General features: G+C 45.0%; 1 protein-coding gene across 3 annotated transcripts in view; it reads right to left on the minus strand.

Moving 5' to 3' along the window:
• wdhd1 (WD repeat and HMG-box DNA binding protein 1) overlaps window positions 1-20,476 on the minus strand; it is a 166,196-nt gene that overhangs the window by 8,955 nt on the left and 136,765 nt on the right. For all 3 annotated transcript variants that reach the window (XM_060933658.1, XM_060933657.1, XM_060933656.1), the window contains exons 21-23: window positions 19,937-19,993; window positions 2,170-2,201; window positions 1,924-2,073 (exon numbers count right to left, since the gene is read on the minus strand). In XM_060933658.1, the coding sequence (XP_060789641.1) occupies window positions 1,924-2,073; window positions 2,170-2,201; window positions 19,937-19,993 (239 nt within the window). The remainder of the gene's footprint in view (window positions 1-1,923; window positions 2,074-2,169; window positions 2,202-19,936; window positions 19,994-20,476) is intronic.

Here is a 20,476-nt window from a genome sequence, read left to right on the forward strand (position 1 = left end):
GGACTGAAATTTCATCTGTGCTGTATGTCGAGCATGTATAGCATATTTGACAATCAAGTTGACTTGACTATTTCCTATAAGTCCCATTTTGTGTGTGTGTTTTTTATATATATATATATATATATATATATATATATATATATATATATATATATATATATATATATATATATACACATACATATATATATATATATATATATATATATATATATATATATATATATATATACATACACACACACACATTTTATATTATATATAAAATAAATATGCGTGTATATATGTACACGCATATAGGAACATTATTCAGTAATATTGTTTATTATTAACTCCAATCGTGATATAAATGTTCCAAGTTTGACACCTGCCCGCTTCAACTGCGCTGTTGGCACACAATGTCCTTGACCCTCATCGCCCTTAGCCAATTGGTATAATTACATCATTATGTCGACCTCTCCGAGCAGAGGTTTTCCAGTATACTCGAACACATGCATACTTCAATGAATTATAACCAAAAACAAGGAAATTTGAATGATTTCCTCAAAATATTTTTTGTATTTTTATATATTGCGTTGATGAATAAAACTTTTTAATGCATTTCCTGTGAAATAAGACGAGCTACTTTACACTGACTCCCTACTCTCTTTGCACCCGTGTTGCTTAGGTTGCCAGCACTAACTTTTGTCTTCCGATCGGATGATTAAATTTCAAGTTTTACACGTCCTTGCACAGACACTAGTCGTCTCGGACGATCAGACGAAGTTTTCGAGCATTGTTTTCTTCTTCTTTAGTTATATTGTCTTAAATTACAGATGTTCCTATGAAAGTGGCCATTGAGTGTATTTATCAGAGCTTTTTTTGATATAGTTGTAGTGGGCCTCATCTCCAATAATGATGAGTCTGCCTACCAGACCGAGATTAAACATCTTGCGGACTGGAGTGAGGAGAACAACCTCACACTCAACACCAGCAAAACGAAGGAGCTGATAGTGGACTTCAGTAGGAAGCAGCAGAGGGACCTCCAACCCATCTGCATCAACAGGGCCCAGGTAGAGAGAGGGGACAATTTCAAATACCTGGGTGTCCACATCTCACAAGACCTCTCTTGGTCCTGTTATACCAACAGTCTGGTTAAGAAAGGCTGCCAGCGCCTCCACTTCTTAAGGAGACTGAAGGACTTCAAACTCCCACTCAAGGTACTAAGGAACTTTTACTCCTGCACTATTGAGAGTGTCCTGAGTGGGAGCAACACTAACTGGATGGGAAGCACCACCAGGAGAGATCAGCTGGCTCTCAGGACATCAGAAGAGATCAGCTGGCTCTCAGATCCCTAACCTACACGACATTTATTCCAACCGCTGCAGGGACAGAACCAGGAAGATCACCAGCAACCCCAGCCATCCAAATAATAGACTGTTCTCCCTGCTGCCTTCAGGGAGACGCTACCGACAGCTGAAGGCCAACACTGAGAGAATGAGGAGGAGCTTCTTCCCTCAGGCCATCAGACCGTTGAACTGTTCACAATAATAACAAGGTACACTACTATGCACTACTGCACTTAAGGACTTGTAACCGCACAATCGCCACATCTCTGCCATGCTTCCACTCATAAAAAATAAATAAATAAATAAATAAATGTGTGTGTGTGTGTGTATTTCCCCCCCCCTTCCCCTTGATTTCTATAGTTTTTAATTTATCTTATCTATATACTTTTACACTTGCAATGACCTAAGGTACATAAGAATTTCACTGTAATTACTTGTAATTATGTGACCAATAAAACTTGAACTTTTTGGCGACAGAGAAGATGAGACACTGATAAATATTACATCTAACTGGACGAAAGTGAGGCTTAAACAAGCTGACAAGGCTGTAGGGCTTTGGAACTGTGCATGTGTCTGTGTATACACACATGGGTACCTTGGAGCGTGGTTTTGGTGCCAGAGGCTTTAGCACTGGAGCTTTAGCTGATGCTGTATGTTTCCTGTTGGATGCAATCATGGTGTCCAGAACGTTCGTAGCTCTGGGCTGTGGTGATGAAGACGCAAATGGCTTTCCTGATCCACTGACCTGATCATTCAAAACAGCACAAAACACTGCAGACCAGCTACAACTTGCATATAAATTCTTTATTTAAAAAAAAAAAAAAGTGCATACTGGTCTCACCTTAAAGGGGTTCACACGGGCTTCTTTACTGACTGTGAGAGGGAGGGAGAAAAGTCAGCAAAGCAAAATGAAATGACAAACTAAGGCCACACCAATTCGATTAGTTGGTTCTCGGAATCGCCGCTTGAAGAAAATGCAAAATGAAAAAAAAAAAATCGAAATTAAACTCCTACCAACAGAAAAACATTGTGGCTGATGGTTCAAAATACTGAAGACTGCAGATTGAGGTCATGTGACGTCAAAAACCAATCAAATCGCCCCTTTCACTTTAGATCAAGACTTGTGGAAGAAACATGCCTGTGGAGGGGAATCCTGCAAAGCCTGTGTTTGTGATTGTTAGGATATTCAGCAAACAGAAGCATAAAATCTTTGACAGGTGTGTCGAAATTCAAGAGGGGGAAAACTTTGCACAGTTGTACTCAAGATGCCGTGAGCTTGTTACCCTGCCATGTGCCAACTTGGACAACGACTCTGTGGAGGTGGGTTTGATTTATATATTTCATTGATTGATGTGAGGGGCAAACAAAAAAATAATTCAAAGTATTTAGCCATCAGAAGTAGCCTACTCCTGGTCAAATCTTTTCTTCTGTGAATTGTAGATGTTCAATTGACTGTAATTCAATAGTTTATTTAGCCTATCTGTTTACTGGTTTGCCTGTATTGTTTGGTCTATTTCCACAGCTAATTTTACCATCAGAGCATTTTTTACATTTTATTTTTATTTCGCTCGCTTCATATTTTTCCTGAAAAAATCCGAGAACCAACTAATTAAATTGGTGTGGCCTAATGCACTCAAAACAATCTCCATTAAGCTTGAAGGAATGAGATGACAGTGTGCCAAGGCATTTTAAGTGGGGAAATTGATGGGAGGGGAAGGGGTGGAGCTTCCAATGTGTCCATTAATATTGGAGAGTTCAAAACAGACAACTATCAATCATTCTAGCTTCATTTTTTCATTCAAGCTACAGTAATCTGCTGCTTTTATTGCAAAAAAAGAAAATAGTAAAAAAAAATTAAATAAAATTGAGTTATAACTCATAACAGTTGTTAAAATATGCAAAATGTGTAAAGGATAAGGGTGTTTGATGACTTTTCCTCAACAAGTTTTGCATTGTGTTAATGTTTTGGAATTTAAAAGGCAGTACTTGGTTATGATTTTTCAAAATATCTGGGAAATTATATCCGACAGGACACAATACATTTAATTTCATTACATGAATTTCATCAAGTCACAATTGAATCAGTTCAAATCACATTGCTGTGAATGGCTTGAAGTTATTCTTTTCTGTTTCGTCACTAGATGGGTTTCCATTGTAGTTTTGCTCAAAAGAGAAGAGATTTTTATTTTTTTAAAAAGTTGATAAAACGCAACTGTGAATGGTTTGTGTTTCCACCAAGTGATGTGTGATTAAAGCTGGGTTTTCTTCTCTCATGACAGTCATTACAATTAAACAGGGCAACGGATCTCTGAGAATTGATAAGTGTTGCCACAGTGATTTTGACTACACCCACCACGATACTTGTGGCTTAAATATGAAATGTGTTTCAGCCTCAATTTTGCAAAACATTGCTTTGTCGAATCATCTGAAATCGTTGTACCTCATGCAAGTGTATAAACTTTTTAATATGAGATTTTTAGTTTGCAGGTTAATAGAAACACATCTACTGTTATAACAGTGCAGCAGCCAACGGCTGGCAAAACTATCAGAATATCTTTCAATTATAAAGAAAGACTGAAGGGGAAAAAAAGAAACAAAAGTTGGAGAGGGCAAGTTGAGCATCACTCTCCATCCAGTCACTAAAAGAGGTCATTGTTGAAGAATGGAAAAAGATTGATGTTGCAAAATGTCACCAACTTGTTCATTCCATGCCTAGAAGACTTGGTGCTGTCATTAAAAATCATGGAGGCCATACAAAGTACTAGATGTAGTAGTTTTTGTTGTGGGGTGTATTCATTTTTGCACCACCCTAATTTGAGTAAAACTGAAAAAAAGTTTATATTATTAACCTTACTTTCACGTGAAAGTTAAACAGATGTTATATAAAACTTTGTCTTTTCAACATTTTGGAAATTGTTTGTGTTCATTGAGATATTGTTTAAAATGTTACTTTTCAAAGGGGGTGTACTCATTTACACTGAGCACTGTACCTACTATTTTACATAATTGCTGAAAGAAAAAAAAAATCAAATGCATGAGCACCACAAATATACAGCTATGGAAAAAATTAAGAGATCACTGCAAAATTATCAGTTTCATTGGATTTACTATTTATAGGTACGTGTTTGAGGAACATTAACATTTTTGTTTCATTTCACAAACTACCAACAACATGCCTCCCAAATTCCACATGAAACATTGGCACGTAGAGAATTTAATTGCAGAAAATGACAACTGGTCAAAATAAAAAATATGAAGCGTTTTCTGACCTTGAACAGTGCATACAAAATCAAGATCATGTTTGGTTTTAAACAAAATACTACTGTCTGAACTTAGGAGTTCAGAAATCAATATTTGGTGGGATAACCCTGACATTTAAATCACAGCTTTCATGCATCTTGGCATGCTCTCCACCAGTTTTTTACGCCGCTCTTGGGTGACTTTATGCCACTCCTGGTGCAAAAAATTTAATCAGCTCAGCTTTGTTTGATGGCTTGTGACCATCCATCTTCCTCTTGATCACATTCCAAAGGTTTTCAATGGGGTTCAGGTCTGGAGATTGGGCTGGCCATGACAGGGTCTTGATCTTGTGGTCCTCCATCCACACTTTGACCTGGTTGTGTGGCATGGAGCACTGTCCTGCTGGAATACCCAATCCTCAGAGACAGAGAAGAAACACAGCTACTATTGTTTAGCTGATTTTCTTCCGCGTGCCCTTACCCACGGAAGGCGCTTCCATCATCATGGCCCTCCATGAGGACTCTGCCTCTCCAACCTCATCTGCCCCTCATCGACCTCCACTGACACCTTCTGGATCACTGCTGGACTATGGAACTGCCAGTCTACCACATGGAAGGCTGACTTGATCTCCACCTACACCTCCCCCCGTCCCTTCACATTCTTGCACTGACCAAGACTGAAACCTGGATTTCACCTGACGACACCTACAGCCCTCTCTACCTCCTTCTCTCATACCCCTCGGCCATCTGGTTGTGGTGGTGGTGGTACTGGTTTGTTGATCTCTCATCATGGAAATGTTCACCTCTTCCACTTTCTCACCTCTCCATCTCCTCCTTTGAATTTCACTCTGCTTCAAGTCTTCTATCCTGTTAACCTGTTTGTCATTATCGTTTATTGCTCTCCAGGCCCTGCGGGATGTTTCTTTGATGAACTGGACATCCTACTCAGCTCCATCCCAGATGATGACACCCCACTGATGCTCCTGGAAGACTTCAGCCTTCACCTAGAAGCCTCCCACTCTGCTGCCTTCCTTCCACTACTCTGATTTCTCCCTGCTGCACTCACCTCCAACCCATAAAGCTGGCAATCTTCTAGACCTGGTCATCCTCAGAAACTGATCTGTGTCTGATCCCAGAATTACCCATCTCCATGACCACCACTTCATTTCATTCTCCCTCCCTCTTCTTCTCCACAGTTACAGTTGGTCGTAACCTCTGCTTCCTTCCTCCCTCCTCGGTCACTGCTTCCCCCCTTTGAATCCTTCTCCAATCTTCCCACTCAATCTGCTGCATCTTCTCTACTCTCCTCATTGCCAGGCCAGCAAAATCTTCTCCTCCTAGTCCCTGGATGTCCAAAACACTTCAATCCAGCAGAAGCAGCCTGTGAGCAGTGGAGAGGAAATGGAGAAAATCCAGGGACCCAGCCAATCTCTCTCACTACCAGTCTCTCCAGGCAGAGTTCACAGCTTCACTCACATCAGCTAAAATCTCATTTTATCATTCCAAAATTCATAATTCCATCTCTAACCCGCATCAACCGTTCTGTCTTTTCTCTTTTCAACTGCACCCGAGTCCTCCTTCACTGCAGAGAACTTTGCAGTCTTATTTGAGGAAAAAGATTGTGGCCATCCATAACTCCTTCACCATGCCTGCCTCTCACTCCCCACCCTCCCAGTCTCTTCTACCCTGCTCTCTGCTTCTTCCCCTCTTTCCATATCTGATGTATCTCAGCTCCTGCTCTCTCACCGTCCTAACACCTGTGCCCTTGACCCATCCCCTGACCTTTCCTCCAAGACCATCACTCCTGACATCCTCCCTTTTATCATCTCCCTTGTCAACTCCTCCTTGTCTTCTGAATACTTTCCCTCCAGCTTTAAATAAGCCCACATCACCCTTCTGCTGAAGGGAAAAAAAATCTTAGACTCCTCTCAGTTTCTCTTCTCCCCTTCCCATCTAAGACACTTGAACATGCTGTTGCTAACCAGTGCTTTTTGCTCCCTCAGGACAACCTCCTTGATCCTCACCAGCGTGGCTTCCAAGCCAGACACTCAACTGAGACTGCACTTCTCTCCATCAGTGAGGCACTTCACGCAGCACATGCCACCTCCCTCTCCTCTGTCCTGATTCTCCTAGACCTTTCTGCTGTATTTAATGCCATTGATCACCCCATCCTCCTGTCATCCCCATCAGCTCTGGGGATCTGCAAGACAGCCCTGGATTGCTTCAAGTCTTACCTCTCTGGTAGCTCCCTTCCAGGTTACCTGCTCTAGTACAGTATCAGCACCATGCCCACTGACAACTGATGTCCCTCAAGCTTCAGTCCTTGGTCTGCTTCTCTTCTCCCTCTACACCCAGTCTCTCAGCCTGATTATCTGTGCTCATGGTCTGTCCTACCACTGCTATGCGGAGGACACTCAATTGTTTCTCTCTTTTCCTCCTTCTGACACACAGGTCTCCGCTCACATCTCTGCTTGCCTGCAAAACATTAAGAGCTGGATGGACAACCATCTTCTGAAGCTCAACCCAGACAAGATGGAGGTTGTCTCTCCACCCCTGCACCTCATCACCTTCACCCAGTGCAAAGAACCTAGGGGTGGTGTTCAATGACAGACTCTCCTCTTCAGTGAACATCACTGCAGTGTCCCCAGACATGCATATTTCTCCTCTACAGAATCTGAAGGATTTGCCGCTTCCTCACCAACTACTCTACTTGGCTCCTGGTTCAAGTGCTGATTCTCTCCCACTTGGATTACTGCAACTCTCCCCTTGCCTGCCTTTCAGTATCTGCCATCAAATCCCTGCAGCTCATTCAGAACACTGCAGCATGCCTGGTCCAGAAGCTCCTTCGTTCTTCCCATGTTACTCCTCTGCTTGCTGCCCTTCACTGGCTGCCTGCTGCAGCTCGCATCAAATTTAAAGACATTGGTGCTGGCTTACCAGGCAGTCTAGGGGTTAGGTCCAGCATATCTCCAGAGACTGATCCAAACCTACATGCCTGCCAGATCTCTATGCTCTGCTGCTACTGGTCACCTGGCCCCTCCATCTCTCTGCTCCTGCCCAGCCCGCTCAAGACTGCTGTCTGTCCTGGCTCCCCATTGGTGGAACAACCTTCCTATCAAGGTCAGAACTGCCAACTTCCTGACCACCTTCAAGCACAGACTGACGACTCACCTCTTCACGCTGCACCTCTCCCCTGCCCACTGTGTAATCACATATTGGTCTAGCCTGGTCATGATGACTTGGGGTTGGCTGTTGGTATTATTTTTCTCTATTTAGTTGTGCTTTATCAGTTCATTTGTATGGTTGACTTGTTTTCACTAGCTGTTTGTGGATTGTTGCTACTTCAACAAAATATTACACCAAGTGTTATTCTGTCACTTGTCCAGTTGGCACTAAAACTTTCTTGTCTAGAAGTTCAGCACTTCTTGTACACCGGACATGTGCACTTCTTGTACGTTGCTCTGGATAAGAGCATCTGCTAAGTGCCTGTAATGTAATGAACATCGTCAGAACAGAAGGAAGTTTTCTTCCAGGATAACCTTGTACATGACTTGATTCATGTGTCCTTCACAAACAAAAATCTACCTATTCCAGCCTTGCTGAAGCACCTGCAGATCATCACTGATCCTCCACCAAATTTCACTCTGGCTTGGCAAGCCTCTCCAGGTCTCCGTCTAACCATTAGACAACCAGATGACTGGGGGGGGGGGGGGGGGGGAGCTGAAAATTGGACTCATCAGAGAAGATGACCTTAGTCCAAGTCCTCTATGGTCCAATCCTTATGGTCTTTAGCAAACCTCAGGCTGGCTCTTCTTTGCTTCTCATTGATGAAGGGCTTTTTTCTAGCTTTACATGACTTCAACCCCACCTGGAAGAGTCCTGTTTCAAACAGTCCCTGTCATGCACTTAACCCCAGCTGCCATTTGCCATCCTTTCTGTAGGCCACTTGATGTGATACTACAGTTGTTGAGTGACATTTGAAGGAGTTGACAATCATCCCGGTCAGTGGAGAGTCATTTTCACCCTCTGCCAGTCTGTAACTCTTATCCCCAACATTTGCTGCTTGAGAACAATTATGAACTGCTGTCTCTGAAATTTTGAGGACAGAAGGAACCTGACACTCACTGTATCTCTCTGCCAGTAAAGCCAGAATTGAACCCTTCTTTCTCCTCACTCAAAAGTTTTCTTTTTAACTCTTTTGGTATGATGAACTCCTCCTAGAATTGCCACCTTATTGCGGTGGAGGGGTTTGTGTGCTTGAATGATCCTAGGAGCTATGCTGTCAGGGGCATTACGCCCCTGGTAGGGTTTCCCAAGGCAGACAGGTCCTAGGCAACAGGCCAGACCAAGAGCAATTCACCAAACCCCCTTATGGAAATGGGAAAAAAAAAAAAAAATCAAGGACCGTGACGTCGCCTGGTATGGTGCAGCTGGGGCCCCACCCTGGAGCCAGGCCCGGGGTTGGGGCTCGCATGTGAGCGCCTGGTGGCCGGGCCTTTGCCCACGGGGCCCGGCCGGGCTCAGCCCAAAGTGGTGACGTGGGCCCGATCTCCTGTGGGTTCACCACCCACAGAGGTAGCCGTAGGGGGCCGGTGCAGCGTGGATTGGGGGGCAGTCGAAGGCAGGGGCCTCGATGACCTGATCCCCGAACACAGTGGCTAGCTGTTGGGACATGGAATGTCACTTCGCTGGGGGGGAGAGCCTGAGCTTGTGCGGGAGGTTGAGAGGTACTGGCTAGAGATAGTCGGGCTCACCTCCACGCACAGCTTGGGCTCTGGAAACCAGCTCCTCGAGAGGGGCTGGACTCTCCACTTCTCTGGAGTCGCCCACGGTGAGCGGCGGCGGGCTGGTGTGGGCTTGCTTATAGCTCCCCAGCTCAGCCACCATGTGTTGGAGTTTACCCCAGTGAGCGAGAGGGTCGCCTCTCTGCACCTTCGGGTCAGGAAGAGGGCTCTTGCTGTTTGTGCCTACGGGCCAAATAGCAGTATAGAGTATCCGGCCTTCTTGGAGTCCCTGGGAGAGGTACTGAGAGGTGCTCAGACTGGGGACTCCATTGTTCTACTGGGGGACTTCAATGCTCACGTGGGCGACGACAGTGACACCTGGAGGGGCGTGATTGGGAGGAACGGCCTCCCCGATCTGAACCCAAGTGGTGCTTTGTTATTGGACTTGTGCTAGTCACGGTTTGTCCATAACGAACACCATGTTCGAGCATAGGGGTGTCCATAAGTGCATGTGGCACCAGGACACCTTAGGTCGGAGGTCGATGATCGACTATGTTGTCGTTTCATCGGATCTCCGGCCCCATGTCTTGGACACTCGGGTGAAGAGAGGGGCTGAGCTGTCAACTGATCACCACCTGGTGGTGTGTTGGATCCGCTGGCAGAGGAGGAAGCTGGACAGACCTGACAGGCCCAAACATGTGGTGAGAGTCTGCTGGGAACGTCTGGCCGAGCACTCTGTCGGGGAGGTCTTTAACTCCCACCTCTGGGAGAGCTTCTCCCAACTCCTGAGGGAAGCGGGGGACATTGAGTCTGAGTGAACCATGTTCTCTGCCTCCATTGTCGACGCGGCTGTTTGGAGCTGTGGCCGCAAGGTCTCCGGTGCCTGTCGTGGCGGCAATCCCTGAACCCAGTGGTGGACACCAGAAGTAAGGGATGCCGTCAAGCTGAAGGAGTCCTATCGGGCCATGTTGGCCTCCGGGACTCCTGAGGCAGCTGACTGGTATCGGCAGGCCAGGCGTGCCACAGCTCGGGCAGTTGCGGTGGCAAAATCTCTGAACTGGGAGGAGTTCGGTGAGGCCATGGAGGAGGACTATCAGTCGGCCTTGAAGAAATTCTGGCAAAATGTCTGGCGCCTCAGGAGGGGAAAGCAGTACTCTGCCAACACTGTTTACAGTGCGGGTGGGGAGCTGTTGACCTCGATTGGGGATATTGTCAGGCAGTGGAAGGAATACTTCGAGGATCTCCTCAATCCCACCGTCACTGCCATTGAGGAAGAGGAGGCTAATGACTCAGAGGTGGACTTGTCCATTACCCAAGCCGAAGTCACTGAGGTGGTTTGCAAGCCCCTCGGTGGCAAGGCACCGGGGGTGGACGAGATCCGCCCTGAGTATCTCAAGTCTCTGGATGTTGTGGGGCTGTCTTGGCTGACACGCCTCTGCAACATCGCGTGGCGGTTGGGGACAGTGCCTCTGAAGTGGCAGACCAGGGTAATGGTCCCTCTTTTTAAGAAAGGCGACTGGGGAGCGTGCTCCAATCACACTTCTCAGCCTCCCCAGGAAGGTTTACTCCACGGTACTGGAGAGGAGTATTCGGCCGATAGTCGAACCTCGGATCCAGGAGGAACAATGCGGTTTTTGTCCTGGTCGTGGAACACTGGACCAGCTCTATACCCTTCACAGGGTGCTCAAGGGTTCATGGGAGTTTGCCCAACCAGTCCACATGTGCTTTGTGGATCTGGAGAAGGCATTCGACTGTGTCCCTCGTGGTATTCTGTGGGGGGTGCTTCGGGAGTATGGGGTTCGGGGCCCTTTGCTAAGGGCTGTCCGGTCCCTGTACAAACGGAGCAGAAGTCTGGTTCGCATTGCTGGCAGCAAGTCAGACCTGTTCCCAGTGCATGTTGGACTCCAGCAGGGCTGCCCTTTGTCACTGGTTCTGTTCATAATTTTTATGGACAGAATTTCTAGGTGCAGCCAGGGGCCAGAGGGAATCCTGTCTGGGAACCACAGGATTTCATCTCTGCTTTTTGTGGATGTTGTTGTCCTGTTGGCTTCTTCAAACCAGGACCTTCAGCATGCACTGGGGTGGTTTGCAGTCGAGTGTGAAGCGGCTGGGATGAGAATCAGCACCTCCAAGTCCGAGGCCATGGTTCTCGACCGAAAAGGGTGGCTTGCCCTCTTCAGGTTGGTGGAGAAGTCCTGCCTCAAGTGGAGGATTTTAAGTATCTTGTGATCTTGTTCACGAGTGAGGGAAGGATGGAGCGTGAGATCGACAGGCGGATTGGTGCAGCCTCCGCAGTGATGCGGTATCTTTACCGGTCCGTCGTGGTGAAGGAGCTGAGCCAAAAGGCGAAGCTCTCGATTTACCGGTCAATCGACGTTCCGACTCTCACCCATGATCATGAGCTTTGGGTAATGACCAAAAGAACAAGATTGCAGATACAAGCGGCCAAAATGAGTTTCCTTCGCAGGGTGGCTGGGCGCTCCCTTAGAGATAGGGTGAGAACCACAGTCACTCGGGAGGAGCTCAGAGTAGAGCCACTGCTCCTCCACATCGAGAGGAATCAGCTGAGGTGGCTCGGGCATCTCTTTCGGATGCCTCCTGGACGCCTCCCTGGGGAGGTGTTCCAGGCATGTCCCCCTGGGAGGAGGCCCCGGGGAAGACCCAGGACACGCTGGAGGGACTATGTCTCTCGGCTGGCCCGGGAACGCCTCGGTGTTCTTCCCAAGGAGCTGGCCGAGGTGTCTGGGGAGAGGGAAGTTTGGGCTTCCATGCTCAGACTGCTGCCTCCGCAACCCGGCCCCGGATAAGTGGATGAAAATGAGATGAGATGAGGAGATGGTATGATGAACAAATATTTTTGAATTCCAATTGAATTTAAGGTACTACTAACACTATTTTTGCCATCCAAACTGATCCTATTGCAAGAGGATAGTGATGACCACTGTGATGGACACAGCCACAGAAGGAAATATCATCCTACATTCTACCTTTCACCTTATTAGTTTGCTACACAGTCCATCATTTACAGTCATCTATACAATCATACTCAAATAAGTGACAAAGTTTGTTTGATTTACAGTTTATTTGCTTTCAACTTTACATTGTTTTATATGGAGTGCACACGTTTTAATATTGTAGGGTTGCAAAAGCTATGTTTGTCACTAATCATGTGTTTCTTTGTTTGAGTTTTCTTTGAGTTACCTTGAGTGTTGGGGATGGTCCCTTCCTGGTTGGGCAAAAGGCATGGCTGAGAGCTGAAATTCTGGAGCCTGCTCATTAGGCCGGTACCATGTCTCACCATGTGCCCAAGGGGGATTTTGGCTTTGGTTAGTTTTGCTTTGTATCTGTTTGTAATCAGTGTTCATTTTTGTTTATCCCTTTTGTGTTATATAGTGGCTTGGCCAAACCAAGTATGTTCCCTTTTGTTTCATTGTGTCAGATCAGTTTTTGTTCAGTTAAAATATATCTGCAGAACCATGGCCTCACTTTCGTTTATAAATGCCTTGAGACCTCAAGAATGGCACAATAAACAATAAATCTAATAAAGTAATTTTTACGATTAAAGTGATTCATATAGGTAGCTGTCTAAGTGAATGACCTTGACGTCCGTAATGTCACAGCAGGAAGTCTATTGGTCTCATCACCATTTCCGCTATATTAAAAACCAGAGGTAACTGCAACTTCGATCCTCCATTTTGAGCTAATTTATTGCCATGCCACGTAGATGTGTTGCTGGCCAGTGCAGCAACATGACAGAAGGTGGATTTACATTGTATTCATGGCCCAAGAATGTTCAAACTGCAAAGATTTGGACACGTTTTGCGAGAAGTTCATGGGCACATTGGGCACCTACGAAGTGGTCTCTCCTCTGCTCTGCACATTTTACTGAAGGCTCCGTACGAGACCTCTGATCTGTTGAGGAGCGTTGGCTATAAGCCCATATTGAAAGAGGGTTCAGTACCAACAATTAAATAAAACTACAAGAAAAGGAAAGCATTTATTTTAATTTATTTTTTTAAAAGGAAAGTAAGCTCAGTTGCACCAGTTCTCCTGGAGTGTGAGCCAAGGGCTGTTGGTAAAACCGGGGATGGAACGGGACAGGACGTATTGCTCAGGCAGTGACCTCCCCGCGGTTGTTGCTAAAACCAGTGACGTTCCTTTCCGTCCCGGGTTTTAGTAATTGCCTGAACTGAGCAGTAATGGTGAAGTACTCAGTATGGAGAAAACGGAGAATGAGTGGCCCAGCCGTCTGATTTCTTCACTGGATATTGCTCCCATCTCGCCCTTACATGGAAGAAGCGAATGAACGGAGAACTGAATGAACAACTGAAAGTCAGATTGTTTCAAAACAATTGGCCACAAGGTCGGCCTTCAAGAAGTGAGAACACAGACAGGTAAGCTGCGATTCTCATTTGGATATAAAACAACAAAAACAACACCTTGTTTACCTGCATTTAGATTAATACATGTAATTTGTATTGTGAATTTAAGTTACTGGTATAAGATTATTTAATTTGCTTCAGAATGTGATTGTCTCAGTTCATCTGATTATTTAATTAGCCTTTTATGTTTTATCAGTGAAAATGTATGCATGTACATGTATGTTGCATAAGTTATAAACACCTATCCTGTTTTAATGAGAGTCAACCCACAATCAATGAAGTCAAATCAGTCTTAGTTGAGCAAGTTGGTAACGGTATTTCTTACTTTCACCATAAATTTTTATTTATATGACTTTGGTCTATAGCTGTCAAAGGCCTCGGTTCCTGCTGTGACACCACGCACTCAGGGCTGGCTGGCTCAGCGGGGCAGCTCGAGTGCCAACTTTGCGGTCGATTTTAACTCTCAAAAATACATATTTTTAATTCCCATTTATGCAGTATACAAGAGTCAAGGGTGGAGATATTATCCACTCAGAAATTTATTTAAAATTAAAGGTTCTGCATATCTCCTTTAACATCATGTGAGATGTTTGTGTGTCAAGCAAAGTTATATTTTGTTTACCCCTTTTATAGGCCTAATTATTATTATTAAAAAAATTTCAATTTAAAACAAACAAAAACAAACAAACAAAAACACAACACACATTTTTGGGGAAATAAAACCCTACCTTCTGAACCAAAAACTCCTGTGTCCTCTTGCCTCGCTATTTGGTCCCTGACAATTGGTGCCAGAAGTGGGATCGTCCAGTGATGGACAGGACTTTTTACCTTCAATTTTTTCTTTGTTTTTGCTGTTATCCCCCAACATAAGAAGAAATGTACCGTGGTGGAAGAGGTGGAAAAAACAAGGAGCAAGAAGGAGCTGCAAGTCAAACTGTACAGGACAAGCAAGCTGGTAGTGAGGGGGGAAAAAATGGAGCTTCTGGAGTGGAAGTCACTGAGGGTGACTGAAAGGAGCAAACACTGTCAGACCTAGCGGTCATTCTCTGTGCTCATATTGGACAATAGGAGGCCGGAGATGAGAAGCATAAAGAAGGAGCTGCAAGACAAGAACAGTGGTTTAAAGCACTTCATCAGTTTCAAATACTACAGTTAGAGGTACAAGCACAAACATCCCCACTGCCAGATCCTCCCCAAATAGACTCCAATTCAGATCCGGAGGCCCTTCCATCCAGCAGACTTCATTCTCATGCCCAGATTGAACCTCCCATTGTGACTGATCCAACTATAGCTTCAACAGGTCAGGTTCACTCACACCATGTGCCTAGACTGGAAAAATGAACTGACAACTATTACACTGAACATCTCATTGCATTTGAACGTACTGCTGTAGCCTGTCGATGGTAAAAGTCATATTGGGTTTTTCACTTGATGCCTTTACTAACTGGCAAAGCTAGAAGTACTTATGTGCATATGGACATTGATGATTCCCTTGAACATGACAAGGTTAAATGCACCATCCTCTCCATATATGACATTAACCCTGAGACCTACAGGCAAAGGTTCCATTCCCGAGAAATGAATCCTGATGAGAGCCCCAAGGAGTTGTATGCGAGGCTTAAGGAGCTCTATGGAAAGTGGATACAGCCAAAAAGTAAAACAAGTCATGAAATTGGTGAAATAATCATATCGGAGCAGTATTTGAGAATGGTGTCCCCTGAGCTTCGGATCTGTATCAGCGAGCATGACCCAGGTTCTGCAATGGAGGCTGCTAAGCTTGTTGATGTCTTTGTAGCGGCGCAGAAGAACAGACAGCCATGGAGTTACAACTCATGGAAGACAAGACAGCCATAAAACAACCCAGCAGCACCATCAGAAGCCAGAGGGGATAAGCCTCTCACATGGGAGAATCAGTCTGCTAGTAAGCCATTGAAACCCTCAGGTAAAAAGCCAATCTGCTATCTTTGTGGAGTAGAAGGCCATACAAAGCCCATGTGCCCTATAAAATACAGCCAGGTTAACCCACGTGTGTTGTGCCATGTCGTCATGCAGAATCTGTTCTAAAGAATGACCAGGCTGTTAAGATGATTGATGTTGAAGTTAATGGAACTGCTCTCAAAGCCTTGATTGATACTGGGAGTGATCAGACACTTGTGCACAAGAAGTTTGTACCATCCAATGCTATCAGCACCAGAGAGACCATCCCTATCTGTTGTGTACATGGAGATGAGAAGAGCTATTCAACAGCTGACATGTATATCAAAGTTAAAGATCAAACATCTCTCAAACATTGTGGTTGCTGATAAATTGCCTTATCCTGTTGTGCTAGGATGAGATCTCCCAGTACTCTGATTTGTTGGAGCTAGACAAGAGCCGAAAATGTTACGCTGCTGTTACTAGGGCGCAGGCTAAGAATACTAATTAGCACCTGGAGATCCTCAGTACTTGGCCATTCTACAATGATGAGTTGGAGGCAGTACCCGGGAAGTCTCATAAAACTTGCAGGCAAAGAAGGCGGAGAAATTCCTTCACACAGTTGTGAAACCACCAACTAACACTGAGCCAGAGTTGCTGTTAGGATTCGAGATGCCAGCCAATATTGTTGACATGCAGAAAACTGACCCATCTTTAACAGCTCTCTTTCAGAAAGCCAAGGAGAAGGAGCCAGGAGCTGAGCTAGATGGTAACAGAGTATTATACTGTAAAATGGCATTCTCTACCATTGCAGCTAGTGGTCCCCCAAGCAGCTAGAGACACCATGCTTGTGTTGGGGCATTCTGTTCCCTAGGCTGGCCACCTAGGTAAGCACAAAACCACCGCTCGCATTAGACACCACTTTCACTGGCCTGAACTGTGCAGAGATGTTGCACAATTCTGCAGAAGTTGTCCTCATTGTCAAATGACATCTGCTAGCCTTCCCTCCAGAGCTCCACTCCAACCACTCCCCATTATAGGCACTCCACTCAAATGTCTCGGAATGGACATTGTTGGTCCTGTGGAGAAGAGTAAGACCGGGAACCATTCCATGTCGGTCATGACAGATTATGCAATCAAGTACCCAGAGGTTTTTACACTGAAATCTATAAAGGCGAAATCAGTTGCTTTTTGTCTGGTGCAGTTCTTTTCTAGAGTGGGTTTCCCCTCATGAAATACTGACTGATCCTGGAACTAACTTCATGTCAACTCTGTTGAAGCAGGTCTAGCAGTTGCTTGGGATTAGGAGCCTGAGAACCATGCCTTACCACCCCCAAACTGACAGAACGCTTCAATAAGACATTGAAGCAGATGCTGCAGAAGTTTGTGAAAAACAGTGGTACAGACTGGGATCTCTGGCTGCCCTATCTCCTGTTTGCATATAGAGAAGTACCCCAAGCCTCCACAGGTTTCTCTCCCTTTGAACTTCTCTACAGGCATGAAGTCTGAGGGCCTCTTTCTTTGCTGAGGGAGATTTAGGAGGGAGATCAGGGGAGAGAGGATTCTGTTAATGTTGTATCTTATGTTGTGCAGATGAGAGACCAGTTGGAGAAAATGAGCAAGCTTGCCCAGTCACACATGGTAGAGGCCCAGCAACAGCAGAAGTCCTGATACGATCAGTCAACCTGCCAAAGATCCTTCAGTCCAGGACAGAAGGTGTTAGTGCTTCTCCTCAGTGATGACAAGTTGTTGGCAAAGACCATCTGAGGTTTAGAAGAAATTTGGGCCTACTACATACTGGATATCAACACCAGGTCAGTCACGTCCACTAGGATACTGCATGTAAACCTCCTGAAGGAATGGGTGCAGCAACCTGAAAGAAAACCAGAAGTGATGCTTGTCAGGAGTGGACTGGAAGAGGAGAAAATGGATGAGCAATACTTACCCCCTTGCTGGTGTTCTAGTGGACTTTGACCTCAGCCACCTCTCTGAAGACAGACAGCTCTAGGTGAGGTCAGTCTGTAGTCTTGAAATATTCCAGGAGAATCCTGGAAGGACTGAGCTTGTTGAACATGATATTGTCCTTAAAGAAAGTGCTTCTGTGAGACAATTTAGTTACAGGATCCCTGCGCGCCTGCCGACTGCACTGAAGGAGGAGGTGGCTCTGATGCTGTCCCAGGGTATCATAGAGCGTTCAAAAAGTGAGTGATGTAACCCAGTAGTCCTTGTACCAAAAAAGGATGGCAGCAGAAGATTCTGTATTGATTTCAGGTATCTGAATTCAGTTTCTCATTTTGACTTGTATCCAACACCAAGGATCGATGACTTGCTTGAATGACTGGGGAAAAGCAAAATACTTGACTACAATTGAGCTCTGTAAAGGTTACTGGCAGGTCCCACTGACCGAGCAGTGCAGAAAGCTGACAGCCTTTCAGACTCCATAGGGCCTATTCCATTTTACCGTGCTACCATTTGGGTGTCATGGGGCCCCAGCCAGTTTCTAGAGGTTCATGGACCAGATGCTATGCAATTTCTCTGGGTTTGCAATGGCTTATCTTGAGGGTATTGTCCTTTACAGTGATAGCTGGGATAAGTACCTGGAATGTCTCCACTCTGCTGGGCTGACTGTAAATTCTGTGAAGTGTGTCTTCACCACGTCTGAGACGGAGTACCTGGGCCACGTCATTGGCAGTAGGATGATACAGCCACAGGTCAGTAAGGCCCAGGCTATTGAGTCATGTTCTTGGTTACAAACAAGGAAGCAACTCTATTCCTTTTTGGGGACAGCGGGCTTCCATCACCGCTTCATTCTGCAGTTCTCCACCAGGGCAGCTCTGCTCACAGACTTGACTGGATCCCAGAGTCCCAATCGGGTCCAGTGGTCATAGGAGGCTGTGGCGGCTTTCCATGATATCCGGCAGTCCTTGAGTAAGCAACCAGTTTTATATAGTCCAAACTTTGATCTCTTCACTGTGCAAACTGATGCTTCTGATAGGGGCTTTGGGGGCTGTGCTTCTTCAGGGGCCACCAAACAACCACCATCCTGTTGCCTACATCAGCAGAAAACTGTTTCCCAGGGAGGTCTGGTATTCGATGGTGGAAAAGGAAGCGCTGGCTATTAGGTGGGCCCTTGACTCTGTTACTACCTCCTGGGTAGAGAATTCACGCTGGAGACAGACCATAAAGCGCTGCAATGGATGGAGATGATGGACACCAATGGAAGAATTACCCAGTGGTACCTGGTGCTCCAACCATTCCACTTCAGCATCCAGCACATTCCAGGCAAAGAAAACCTAACAGCTGATTACCTCTCTCGCTGTGCCAGCGAAAGTCCTGAAGGTGGTGGTGCTGGTAGGGGGGTGATGGCCACAACCACACAGGGTAATAGCCTACATTCTACCTTTGCACTTTATTAGTTTGCTGCACAGTCCATCATTTACAGCCATCTATAAAATCATACTCAAATAACACAGTTTATTTGAGTCACAGTTTGTTTGCTGTAACCTTACATTGTTTTATATGGAGTGCACATATTTTAACACTGTAAGGTTGTGAAAGCTGTTTGTCAACAATCATGTGTTTCTTTGTTTGAGTTTTCTTTGAGTTACCTTGAGTGTTGGGGCAGTCCCTGCCTGGTTGGGCAAAGGGAATGGAGGAGGGCTGAGGAAATCTAAATCTTGGAGCCTGCTCATTAGGCCGTACCACGTCTGACCATGTGCCCAAGGGGGATTTTGGCTTTAGTTAGTTTTGTATCTGTTTGTAGTCAGTGTTTATTTTTGTTTACCCCTTTTGTGTTATTTGGTTTGGCCAAACCACCGTGTGTTCCCTTTAGTTTCATTGTGTTGGGTTAGTTTTTGTTTAGTTAACGTCATATCAGACGTTTGTGTTTCAAGTCAAGTTATACTTTGTTGACCCCTTTTATAGGCCTAGTTATTACTAATTTTGGTCTTTTGTAAACTTTTTAAAACATTTTTGGGTAAATAATACCCTGCCTTTTGAACCAAAAACTCCTGCGTCCTCTTGCCTTGCTGTTTGGTCCCTGACAACCACAGCAGTGGTTTTTATATTTTTCCTTGATAAATAAGATTTTGTCCAGGTGATCACTTAATCAGTACCTCATTAAGTAAAATGAGGTGTGCTTGTGTTGGAATTCCAGCACAGACAGAATGAAATGGCTACCATACATAGAGATGCTGATTAAATAATTGAAGGGGTCACTTAAGGTTATACAACACTGGAAAAAATTATGATTCACATTACGCATTGTGTACACACACACACACACACACACACAATCATACAAAAATAATAACAGTAAAAAAAGCAGTAAAGTAAAAAAGGCCTCTCACCTGGTCTGATGGAAGGTTTTTCAGGTGATTTTGTACCTTTACTGAGTGGATTCACACCTGAAATACCAAAACCACAAAGTTACTCAATCAGCTGCAAAGAGTCACAACACACCATTCCTGAGATACATATCTGGCCACAGCAAACAGTCACAGCTTCCATGTTACAAACATCAAGAGAAGAAATGCTCAAAGGCAGATAAGAAGCAGTCCCATTTACCAGCAACCCAACACTTCACATGAACCCGACTGTAAACACTTGTGTAACCCCAGTTCTGCTAGCACAATACATCATTCACATTCTTCAGTTAGCGCAATACTGAGCACTAACCACAACTGTGTAGCTTTTATATCCTAAAAATGCCTCTCTCTTGTATATAAAATGTATTACAGTACATACAATGTATGAACACATTATCTTTCTCTCTCTCTCACACACAAAATTCAGTGATAAAATCTGAACGCTTCAATCTTTTTGATCCCACCACTGGCCTTTTTATTTATCAACATATTAGTAAAGTTGTGCGTAAATGTTTTTGTGGG

Source organism: Neoarius graeffei, chromosome 11 (genome assembly GCF_027579695.1).
Source record: "Neoarius graeffei isolate fNeoGra1 chromosome 11, fNeoGra1.pri, whole genome shotgun sequence".
NCBI classification, from domain to species: domain Eukaryota; kingdom Metazoa; phylum Chordata; class Actinopteri; order Siluriformes; family Ariidae; genus Neoarius; species Neoarius graeffei.